This window comes from Exophiala xenobiotica (genome assembly GCF_000835505.1).
Source record: "Exophiala xenobiotica strain CBS 118157 unplaced genomic scaffold supercont1.4, whole genome shotgun sequence".
Classification (NCBI taxonomy): Eukaryota; Fungi; Ascomycota; class Eurotiomycetes; order Chaetothyriales; family Herpotrichiellaceae; genus Exophiala; species Exophiala xenobiotica.
In genome coordinates this window covers 2,758,669-2,770,112 of record NW_013562491.1, presented here as the reverse complement: position 1 = coordinate 2,770,112, position 11,444 = coordinate 2,758,669, and the positions used below count along the sequence as shown (strand labels likewise).

The window sequence follows — 11,444 nt, the reverse complement described above, 5'->3', positions numbered from 1 at the left end:
AAGTACTGGTTAAATAGTACCGGTCAGGCACTGGAGACTGCTTACTGGAGACTGGAGACTGCCAGGTCGCAGGCGGCCAGGCCCGTAAAGTATCAACATCCCACATCAATCCCAATTCTGCAAAACACCACCACAAACTGCAATTGCAGTCCTTTCTCAACTCTTCACTCGACCGACCTTTCTTTCTCACCTTCTATCTCGATCCTGCCGGTCGTTCTTTCCTTGACTCTAGACCTGCGCTGCTTTTTACCTTTTCTACCATCTGAACACCATTCTTCCTCATCAAAACCCGACAAAGTGCAGCCTTTCCGCGGCATTTTGACCACTTTCTCCCTTCCTGACCGCTGATCGACTCAGCAGCCATGGACGTCAACCAAGTTCTAGAAAGCACCTTTTCTCCGGGTATGTACAAAACACCCTCTTCAGATTATCCAATTGTCCACTAATATCCATCAGATGCGGCGATCCGGGGCAATGCTGAAGAACAGCTCAGACAAGCCCGCGAGGGAAATTTTGTACGTCTCAGCCTCTACATCCAACAACCTGTCAATTCGCTAATCGTGCCCATTTTTCAGTCCGAATACCTTTCCATCCTCTCCCGAGAACTCGCAAACGACCAAGCTAGCGCCTCAGTCCGACAGGCTGCTGGTCTCGCCCTGAAAAACGCCTTTTCTTACCGTGACATCACTCGATTAAGAGAAGTACAAGCAAGATGGTTGCAGGGCGTCGATCCACAGATCAAGAGACAGGTCAAAGAGCTGGCACTCAAGACACTGAACGCTACGCCGCAGGCTGCCCTTTCTTCTGCCCAGCTTATCGCAACCATTGCTGCCATTGAGCTCCCCCGCAATGAGTGGCCTGACTTGATGCCTGCCTTGGTCCACAATGTCGGTGCCGGCGAGGACAAGTTGAAGCAATCTAGTCTCACTTGTATTGGATTTATCTGCGAGTCTGACGATCTTGAGCTCCGGGAATCCCTGGTGGGCTACTCCAATGCCATCCTCACGGCAGTCGTTCAGGGTGCGAGAAAGGAAGAGGTCAACCAAGACGTTCGGCTTTCTGCCTTATCGGCTCTCAGTGACGCTACCGAGTTCATCCGCAGCAACTTTGAGAATGAGGGCGAACGAAACTACATCATGCAGGTCGTGTGCGAGGCCACACAGTCAGAAGACACGAGAGTGCAAGCGGCTGCCTTTGGGTGTCTCAACCGCATCATGGGCATCTACTACGACAAAATGAGGTTTTACATGGAGAAGGCCTTGTTCGGCTTGACCATTGCAGGCATGAAGAACGATGAGGAGGATGTTGCAAAATTGGCCATCGAGTTCTGGTGCACTGTCTGCGAGGAGGAAATCAGCATCGAAGACGACAATACACAGGCACAACAAGAAGGCTCGACCGAGCTGCGTCCGTACTTCCACTTTGCCAGAGTTGCGGCCCGAGAGGTCGTTCCCGTCCTGCTTCAATTGATGACAAAGGTCTCGGAGGATGACGCCGACGATGAGTACAACACCGCCCGTGCCGCTTATCAGTGTCTGCAGCTTTACGCTCAGACCATTGGCGGTGAGATTGTGCCAGCTGTCCTTGCATTTGTGGAAGGAAACTTGCGCAGCGAAGACTGGACGAAGCGAGATGCCGCCGTCTCGTCCTTTGGAGCAATCATGGACGGTCCGGACATCAAGACTCTCGATCCTCTTGTGAAGCAGGCACTACCGGTCTTGATCGGCATGATGCAAGACCCTGTCATCCAAGTACAAGATTCTGCAGCATATGCCCTGAGCAGAATCTGTGACTATTGCTCGGATTGCATTGACCCGTCAACACACCTTCAACCTCTTATGTCGGCTCTCTTCAATGGTTTGATGGCTAATCCAAAGATTGCCGCGTCATGCTGCTTGGCTCTCTTGAACCTGACGGAAAGATTTGTCGGTGAGGACGGTGCAGCTGCAAATGCTCTGACACCACATTTCCAGGACAGTATCACTTCACTTCTGGCAGTTACCGAGAAAGATGGCGCCAACAACCAACTTCGAACAGCCGCGTATGAAGTCCTCGCTGGCTTTGTGACGAATGCCGCGCATGACAGTTTGCAGATAGTGGCTGAATTGTCAAGCGTCATTATTCAACGCCTCGAGAGCACGATTCCTATGCAGAAACAAATTGTCAGCATCGACGACAAGATCACCCTCGAAGAGTTGCAAGTCAGCTTGAGCAGTGTATTGCTTGCCATTGTTCAGAGACTTGAGCAAAACATTGCTCCGCAGGCCGATCGAGTGATGCAGACCTGTTTGGAAATTCTCAACGTTACAGGCCAGACTGCTGTTCCCGAGGTCATCTTCCAAATTGTTAGCGGACTGGCCAATGCTTTGGCAGGGGATTTCCTCAAGTATATGGACTCATTTGTCCCATATCTGTATAATGCTTTGGGCAACCAGGACGCGCCCGACATGTGCTCTTTGGCTATTGGCCTCGTCAGCGATATCGTCCGTGCTTTGGAAGATAAGGCTCAACCATATTGCGACACATTTATGAACTACCTCCTGAACAATCTTAGGGTATGTACGCTTCATGTTCCATGTGTATCTTGACTGACTTGATATAGTCCGACAAGCTCGCCAACCAGCTCAAACCGCCCATCCTCGAAACATTTGGTGACGTCGCTACCAGCATTGGCGAACATTTCGAGACCTACATCACGGTGGTTGCACAAGTCCTTCAACAAGCCAACAACGTGTCTGTGGCAAACGATGTGTCGTTTGATATGCTCGACTACATTGTCTCCCTTCGATCAGGTATTGCTGATGCCTGGTCGGGATTGATTCTAGCTTTCAAGGGCACCCCGAAAGGTAAATGATCAAACGACCACATCATGGGCACCTGCTGACAGGTTTGAAAGCGCAAATTCTTCAGAACTATGTTCCACCAATCTTTGAATTCCTGCAGACTGTGTCCCAGGACGTGAACCGCAACGAAGGCCTTCTAAGAGCTTGCATGGGCATCATTGCGTAGGTGCTTTTTCCTCTGATGTTGCATACAGCTAACGATATCCAGCGATCTTAGTGAAGTGTTCCCAGATGGGTCATTGTCCAACTACTACCGACAAGAATGGGTGACGAAACTCATCAAAGAAACTCGAGCTAGCCGCGACTTCTCACAGCGAACCATCAATGCAGCACGTTGGGCAAGAGAACAGGTCAAACGACAAACTCAACATCAAGGTACCGTCATGACTTGATGTCGAGAACTATCTCTAGCCCCGAATATGACTATCCGCCTCCCCGGCATCGACCTCCGCCGCCCTATAACCATCCTTGCCCAACACCAGCCCATCGCCCAGCCCAGCACAGCACCTTTCAGCCCCCTGTCAGAGCGCTGATCACCGTCCGTGAAAAGGTCATTTCTCATCAGAAGCCGACACCATAGTGGAACCGCCGAAATATGATGACGAACCAGACCCCCCACGGTACGGAACAAATGGTCATGTGGACAAGCGACCATCCTTTGAACATGGCCAGGAAAGCGTTCAGCCCTTGAATCTACTGCAACTGCCTCAACACCTCCCGTCACGTCTTAGTGGTCCCCTCCTTAGTCCGGAACCTTCACCTCTTCCGCCGCCATTCGATTACAACTCCCAATTCGAACGACATCGTCAACGCATCGATTGCGAATTGGGCGCCCATCGGGTCCAGAATTGGTTGAGCGAACCAAGGATCGATGAGGACACGGAGTCGCTACTCTCGTCAGGCCCAGCATCAGCACACAGAACCAAGACGAGAGCGCGCCATGGTGTGGTCGAAAAAGACTTCGCGGTCTAGTAGTCTGGGACTGTCTAAGACGCATGGATGCGGTGTGGAAAGTTGTGCAGGAGTTTTGGCAAGGCTGAATGATAATAATGGCGCAACGGTTCGGAGATAAACACAGACACCCAGACAGCACGATGATACCCCCTTCGCCCCCTTCTGTCTTCGGACCCCGCCCTTCCCTTCCTTCAGGTTCACCCCCTTTATCGTTTCGCAACAGGCATGGCATTCTTTGAAAGACACTTTAGAATCTTGTTAGAGTGTGCTTTATAGTCCTCTTATTTGGCGGCTTCACTGCACTGCAGGATTGCCTTCGGTAAAGGTAGATAGTCGCAGAGGGCAGACAGATTAAATAAGAATGCGCCCCATCAAGTGTATGACTTCTCCTCCAGTAGCCAGAGACTTGGAAGGAATTCTACTTTAGCTTCCCCCCGGATAATACTGTACCTCTGCACGCCGTCAGGACTTGACTTGCAGACTCGAAGAATTGGTCTAGCTACCTGGTAATCATCAAGGTCCATCAAAAAGATCAGAAAGATGTCGACGTCTATTGGGCGCGTCAAAGTTTCCATTGAAGAGTCACTAAGTCGAGATGATGAGACGACCTGAGGTTCATGCGGCCCGGTCGTCAAGTTGTCTAGATACGAGTCTATCTCATTCACACCTCGATCGGCAGATTTCGGTCGCGTACCGTGCATTCACTCGCAAGTGGTTTTCTACACGCCGCACGCCAGACGGTTGTTGATTCTTCCTGTTGACCTTGACTGCCATGTGCTACTGGTCAAGCCGAAAAGCAAGCCGCGAACGCTGGAGGCGGACGACAATCTTGACGTGGTCTTGCTGCTTTGTCGAAAGCTATATACTTGTTGCCGATGATCACGGCAGCTCCGCCATTGAATGCTTGTTTCCATCCATCATGGCCGGTGTGCTGCGCAGCGCAGCTCGGGGTGCGGCGAGTGTTCGGCACTCCCAGCCATGCCCTGTCAGAGCTACAGTACCTAGGTATGTAGTTCCAACATGAGCGCAGCCCAGGTCTATTCAGACTCCATATCCAGCTTACGCCTTTTCGCTGGACTGGTGGTCGATTCAGCATGTTCGGCAGCTTTGTCTGTGCACACTGGTGTTCCAATCGGGCCCGGCACATCGGAAGTCTGCAGACGTGTTGCACTGTTGACGGAGTTGGCTGCCTCTCGACCGAGGCCATTGCCATGAGTCTCAGCGTCACCGTTCTGAGCACACTTAGCATTCACACTTGCACTTGCGACAATTCTCTCACCAGCGTGTGCTTCTGCTTCTGCTCCGGCTTGAGTCACCATAGCCTCAGTGCCGGCAATGCTGCCATTACTGGCATCTTGTTTCTCCTTCTCCGTTTCCAATTTCCTCTTGTTCCCCTTCTGCTTCTTCGCCTGTTTCTGTTTCGCCTGACCCTGTGCACACTTCCTCCTATTCGCCTCCTGCCTTGCGAGCTTGTCAGCCATCTTGCGTTCTTCTTCCGCCCGTAGCCCAGCAGCAATCTCCTGTCGCTCTCTCTCGCGCTTCTCTTCCTCGACCTGGAACATCTTCGAGATGGCAGGAAACAGCCTTTTCATCGACGCTATCTGCGAGATTTTGACTCTCATCAAGTCAAATGCAACCCCGATGTTGAGATTGCGCGTCGTGTCTTGGTCAGTCCACGCAGTAGCATCGGACGTCTGAGACGGTTTGCATTCTGCGTCATGCGCGCCAAGCGCAGGGCCCGTGGTGGTCATCTCAGCATCGTCGTCGTCTAGCAGTTCTGCTTCAGATACATGTTCTGGCATCTTAACGCTGCTCAGCACTGGTATCTTCTGGTATCTCTGGCTGAAATGAGTGAGAATCAAGTTCTTAGCCTTCATGCCCAGAGCAACGCCGACGGCTTCACCAGTCGTGCAGTGCTTTTTGGCCCTGGCGTCGCCTTCGAGACCATCGTCGAACGTGGCTTCGTGCACAAGCACATCTGAATCGACGCCGGTCTTGCAGAAGAGCTCGTTGGGTCTGCAGTCGCCACTGTAGGAGAACTTGAATCCATTGGTGAACGTGACGGAAATGGCTTGCGCGCCGTGGCAGTGGCTGACTTTTACAGTTCGCAGCTCCTTTATCGGGATATTTGTCTGACTGAAATCAAACGGCTCTCCTCGAAGCGACATTCCCTCCGTCCAGTGACAGGCGATTGGAGTGCAGAGCGACTCTGTGCATAGCCCAAGTACAGACTGATAGTCGTTCATGTAATCAATCATGTTGACTTCGGATATCAAACAGGGAGGATCGGGCGGAGGCCTCTCTGGCCCGGACAACCGTTTTCGAGCCGACATGGCAGCTTGGAGGATTGTGACGGTGCCCAGATGATGGTCTGCGTGCAGATGGGATATCCAGACGCCCTTGAGATTGAACAGTATCTCGTCCAACTCTTCAGCGGTATAAAGTCGTTTCAACTGACCCAGCGTCCCTTCTCCGCAGTCAAAGAGATAATTGCCCAATGCATCGGGCATGCGTAAAAGAACAGCAGAGACATTACGGTATTTAGAGGGGGCAGCGGAGCCTGTGCCGAGCGTGACAACTTCCGGTTCTGCCAACATTTTCGAGAAAGTGGTTGAAGACCTGCGATATGGTGACATATCGTCCGGTAGATGTTCCTTGACCCTTGGGTCTGTAGGCATGCTCAATGTTGCCAAGTCTAGGTTAGGGGGTACCTCGCTTTCATCAAGCACAAAATGTGGTTCAATATGGATTTTTAGTCCTCTTCTTGCAGCGACGACTTCAACGTTGGGGTCGTTGACGCCGAGGACCTCATTTAAGTTTTGGAAATCGTTGGCCTTCGATTGAATGATAGGATTGTAACCATTCGAGTTGTTATATCGAGGGACGAGGAAGAACTCCGAAGCAATGTTGGATAACCGCATTGACGAGATAGCACTCGAGTCCTGGGAAATATAATCATTACAGATGTCTGGATGTGAAATGACATGCTTGATCTGCTTGAGCTTGCGGAGCAGGTTCTGGAACCGCTCATCGTGAGGTAAGGTGCCTTGAGTTATCCAAACAGCAGCCTCAACTCCTTCGAAAAGTTGGCCTTCGAGGTCACCCAGCTGTTGCTCAAGGTCGAGAAGATGGGAAGCTGATGGGACGTCAAAAATTGCCACTCCTCTTCCCGGCCGGCTTGGTTTGAGGACCATGTCAGGAGTAATTGTACGTCCTTCGTCGTTTTGGACACTTTTGCCCGCGACTAGGTTCGAAAAAGCCGGGCCAGGCTTTAGACCCAAGCTTTTTGCCATGACAGGATCGAAGGCCCCTCGCTGAGCATGACCCTTGATAACGTAAGACATAGAGACATTACCTGGAAGGCCTGACACTTTGGGAAGTCTTTCGACCGTGGACGCAGGCCAAGGCATCCTCACTAACACATCCGTCTCCAGAGTCAGCCCGCCAAGGTTGTTCTCGTCGTGGCAGGTGTAGGGTGTCAAATTTTTTGTCGTTGGATCTCTTACCCATACGAGCGCGGGTAATTTGATATCCTTGAGTCTGCACTGGACAAGGCGGTCTCTCTTCCAGTCGGAATCAAACATGTTGTTTACGATGTGACTTCGCAGGCCTTGTTCGACGTCTATTCGGGAGTTGTCGACCTCTCCCTTCACTTCAGATGTAGTGTCGGAGTCACCAAATTCAGTATCCTCTGACTCTGTAGACTCTGATGCTGCCGGCCTTGCCGCAATCCCCCATACGCTGATATTGTCATCTTTATATATCTGTTCCGGGACCCGATGTTTGTCTGCGTCGAATTCATGAACTGACAAAGGCATTCCTGTGCGGAACACAAACCGCCGAGCGCAAGCAAGAGAATGAAGTTGTTTCGGTCCTCCGTAGATATGGAGCCTTGGCCGTCTACTATCCGCACCGTTGGGCTCAACTTCGCCTTGCTGTACGTCGGCCATAGTAAGGATCATACCGATCAACCCTCCGTTGTTCCATTCTGTTTTCCCTGCGAGGAACAGCCCTCGGACTTTCCGCAAGCCAATCCCGCGTTGTATGCTTGCCCGCTGGGTGCCCTCGCAGAGTTCTCCAAAAATGTATCTCTTGTTGTCAAAGTGCAGTATCAGACTGGTGCCAGGCGTATCTGAAGTAGGAGTAGTGATGAACTGGAAGTGGAAGTTTGTCCGTACTCCGACAGACTTGAGTCCCTGCTTCTGGTGCTCCATCCGCGCAGCCTGCCTTCGCAACGAAATGCGTTGTTTTGATGTCAATGGCACTCTCTCCACACGACTTCTAGCAAACAGCTGTCCTGAACTGTGCAACCTTCGTACGTGACGTTCTTTGGGTCCTTTTCTTAGGGTGCAAACATTCCTAGCAACACAGTGCACTTTGGGCGAGTCAAGTCGAGCCAAAAGGTGGGTGCAGAACGTCTGTCTCTGTAATTGAGCTGTATGTAATTGGCGACGTCTGACGATCGAGAGGTTCTCAAGGCTTGGAATCAGGAATGGCTGGCATGAAAGAGGAGTGGCATTCGAGCATCGGGCAAGAAGTTGCTGAGTAGAGAATGTCTGTCGACAGACAAAAGCGGAAGTGGAGGGAGCCAGGGCGATACTTTTCTAGAACGAGTGACGATGAGAAGCGGACATAAAACAAGGTATGTACTGCCGACCAAGTACAAGTCAGGCCCGTGAAGGAACTGTACCAGAATGAGCGTGGGACGATGTGACTCGATTATTATTATTGGCGATGAAAGTTCAAAAAGAAGTTGCGCTGCGCAGAAGAAGTGTATGAATGCGTCAGCCACCACTCCATGTCTTACTCCGCCAATCAAACTGCACATTGACTCGCTGTCGCCCGATCTACTGTGTGAGGACCATGAGAACGCCTTGCTATTTGGCCATTTGCATTGAACATGGCTAGTCACGAAACAGGGCGGAGGAAAATCATTTCGTGGGAGATCATGAAGAATTTCGTAAACTATGTGCAGACCCAAGAAACCCAAAGCAGAAAGTATGGGCCCAATGGCCAGTAAACCTCGTTCCAATTCTAAACACTGACTTGTTCAACGCTCCCACTCCAAACTCGGAACAAAACCAGCAAGCCTTTGGCAGGCCTCATCCAGCTCAGCGCACACCTTCTTGAATCTGTCCAGTTTCAGATCGTCTGAGAGAGGCTGCTCCTTGGCAAGTAATGTCGAGTCGTCAATCGTACAAGACTCTTCGCAGGCAGATGCAGAGGAGGATTCGAAATATAAGGCAAAGGCGTCACGATCTAGGGTGACTGACTCATCGACTTGGTTGGTCTGAGTCTTGTCGACCGCCTCCATCGACGATCTAGGCCTTTGTGCGAGCCTGGGAGCGTCCTTGACAGACTTCGACTTGCTCACAGCCGGGTTTGATTTTCCAGACAAGGCTTCCAGGTCAAGAACAGGAGCTTCTGGTAGCTCGCTGACCGAGTAGACTTGGAAGTCATTGGTAGGAAGCGCGGTCATCCAGGCATTCGAGGGCTGAAATGTGGAGAAGTCCATAGGAGTTTCGGGAATCAATGCCATGCCAATCTGAGGTTGCTGGACATGCGTTTGGTGGGTGGCATTATGTCCAGCAGCGTCCTTCTGAACGGGCTGAGGATGGCTCTGAGTAGCCTTCAGTTGCTTGGACTCGCTCAAAACGTTTGGTGCTGACATGCCCGAGTGGCTCAGCTCTTGCAAGAAGCCGGAAAAGGCTTGAGATGATAGTAGCATGCGGGTGAGATCTGTAAGACGACTGTTCTCCTCCCGAAGCTGTTGGTTCTGGTTACGGAGGTCCGTTGCTTCTTGTACCTTGACAGCGACCTCGCCTTCCAATTGGGTGATGTATTCTGTAAGAGAAAGTCAGTACGGAGTGGTTAAATGGAGTCGAGGTTGAAATCTTACCTTTTCTGCGAGAGCGAAATGCACGAGCAGATACCTTGTTTCTGAGCTGACGTCGTTCTTTGCTGGACAACTTCTTTCCTTCTTCACTGGCCAAGAGTCGTTCATCCTCGTCCATGTCGTCCTCATCCTTCTTGATCCTAGGCATGTTCGACACGCCAGCACCAGGGGTGGTTTCATCAGGCGACGTTGACACGACGCTGGCATGTCTCATACGGTTCAAAACCTTGGATATGCTCTCTTCGACAAGAGGATCCTTGGCTGGTTGAGACTTTGTAGGCGAAGGGCCAGGAAGCGGCTTCTGGCCTGCGGGTCGTTGCTGTTGCTGTTGTCTTGCCATCTGTTCTTGCTTCTGAGCCTGGTGAGCCCTTGCCTGGGCGGCCTGCTGGCTGTGCATACCAGGATAGATACGTTGCATAGGGGCAGCGCCGTTGTTGTTGGGGGCAACCAAGGTGTTTGGGCTGATAAATTGAGCCTGATTTGAGGATCGATCGGGATAGAACATGGTTGGAAGGTCGTTGGGAGAGTCTGACTCGAAGTCCATGTCCGAAGGATTCTGGCTGAAATCGAACTCGTCCAAATTGCTCAGAGGCATGTTCAAGGTCTCGGTAGGCATCACAAACCCTCCGGTCGATTCGTTGTAATGTAGTCCACTTGCCCTGTTGATATTGAAGGTGCTTGCTAGTGCCCCAATTGGAATACCCGTCTGTTGATGATACGCATCATACTGGAAACTGGGCGCTGGGAAGGATTGAGAATTGGAGGTTGAGGCAAAAGTGGTTGCCGAGTTTGGGATGGTGGAGGATTGAGGTGTCAACATGGGTACAGATCTGGCGCTCGGAGTCGAGGAGGGAGTAAAGTCATGATCAAGGTTGAGGAAGGAGTCAGGATCGAAGTTGGTGTTGAGATGGTTCATGGTTGATGGTGTTGTAGAACGACAGTGGTGATGCTGATAACGGTGCGTGGGCCTTGATGCCTGCGCGTTCTGAGTGTTGCCTAAAATAGAACTCTCAACGCAGGAGTATGGTCAATGATTCACTGTCGTCCCAAGTCGTTCAAAGTCGATATAATTCCGCTTTGTCGTATCCGTCAAGGATATAGCGAGGGCGTGAAGACGGTATAACGGGTTTGAAGGAGGATTGTAAGAAGGAAAGATAGCAGAAAGGGGTGAGAAGTTGGCAATCGAGCATAGGACTTGGAAGTGAAAGGGTGAGCCGGTAAAGCCGCAAGGAGAGGCACTGAGGCTGTGTCTTGACCCAGGCCCACATGTCACCACACGACTGGTTCTGACCGGTCCACGCCTGTACAAAGTTGACAGAACTCCCCGGAACATCGGCTACTGCATTGCGCCGTCACCCACCAAGCCACCGCTTCTTGGTCCAGTTGATTCACGAATCCAGAGACACTCGCCAAGTACACCGACATATTGGCAGTCTTATGTTTTATGCCACTCGCTCCTTCATACTTGTAAGTAACCCTTTGTTCTTCAAGCCGAGAATTCGCATCAGCTATCTCGTCCTCTGGCTACCTAAAGGCCTCAACAACCGCTGGCCGGTGCAGATACCAGTAAAGGTCAAGTCTGGAAAGTCTAATCAATGTGACTTGTTTCGTCAACTGCCGAACGCTGTCAGATGGAGATTTTTTGATTTGACAGACGAAGTGATTCAAGCGAGCCTTCGAGCAAGTTTCTACGACAGAAGCCGGAACATTGCTTGTCAGACATCGGTAAGCACATTACCCTTTCCCGGTAC

The 11,444-nt window shown here is 51.3% G+C and overlaps 3 protein-coding genes across 4 annotated transcripts; 1 reads left to right on the top strand and 2 right to left on the bottom strand.

Moving 5' to 3' along the window:
* Positions 1–90: 90 nt before the first annotated feature.
* PV05_07255 (uncharacterized protein) lies at positions 91–4,177 on the top strand. The gene is made up of 6 exons (XM_013460063.1): positions 91–402; positions 457–515; positions 576–2,555; positions 2,603–2,846; positions 2,897–3,005; positions 3,052–4,177. Exons 1-6 carry the CDS (start codon positions 363–365, stop codon positions 3,233–3,235), a joined length of 2,616 nt encoding a protein of 871 aa, XP_013315517.1. The 5' UTR covers positions 91–362; the 3' UTR covers positions 3,236–4,177.
* A 176-nt stretch (positions 4,178–4,353) lies between these two features.
* On the bottom strand, positions 4,354–8,544 carry PV05_07254. 2 transcript variants are annotated; one of them, XM_013460061.1, is made up of 2 exons: positions 5,077–8,544; positions 4,354–5,029 (listed from the first exon to the last, which is right to left on the bottom strand). In XM_013460061.1, exons 1-2 carry the CDS (start codon positions 8,009–8,011, stop codon positions 5,022–5,024), a joined length of 2,943 nt encoding a protein of 980 aa, XP_013315515.1. In that variant the 5' UTR covers positions 8,012–8,544; the 3' UTR covers positions 4,354–5,021. The 2 variants fall into 2 exon arrangements, with proteins under 2 accessions (XP_013315515.1, XP_013315516.1); XM_013460062.1 differs by having other exon boundaries at positions 4,354–8,544.
* Positions 8,545–8,731: 187 nt separating this feature from the next.
* Positions 8,732–10,910, bottom strand: PV05_07253 (uncharacterized protein). The gene is made up of 2 exons (XM_013460060.1): positions 9,697–10,910; positions 8,732–9,641 (listed from the first exon to the last, which is right to left on the bottom strand). The coding sequence occupies exons 1-2, from the start codon at positions 10,607–10,609 to the stop codon at positions 8,848–8,850; spliced, it is 1,707 nt and encodes a 568-aa protein (XP_013315514.1). The 5' UTR covers positions 10,610–10,910; the 3' UTR covers positions 8,732–8,847.
* Positions 10,911–11,444: the final 534 nt, after the last annotated feature.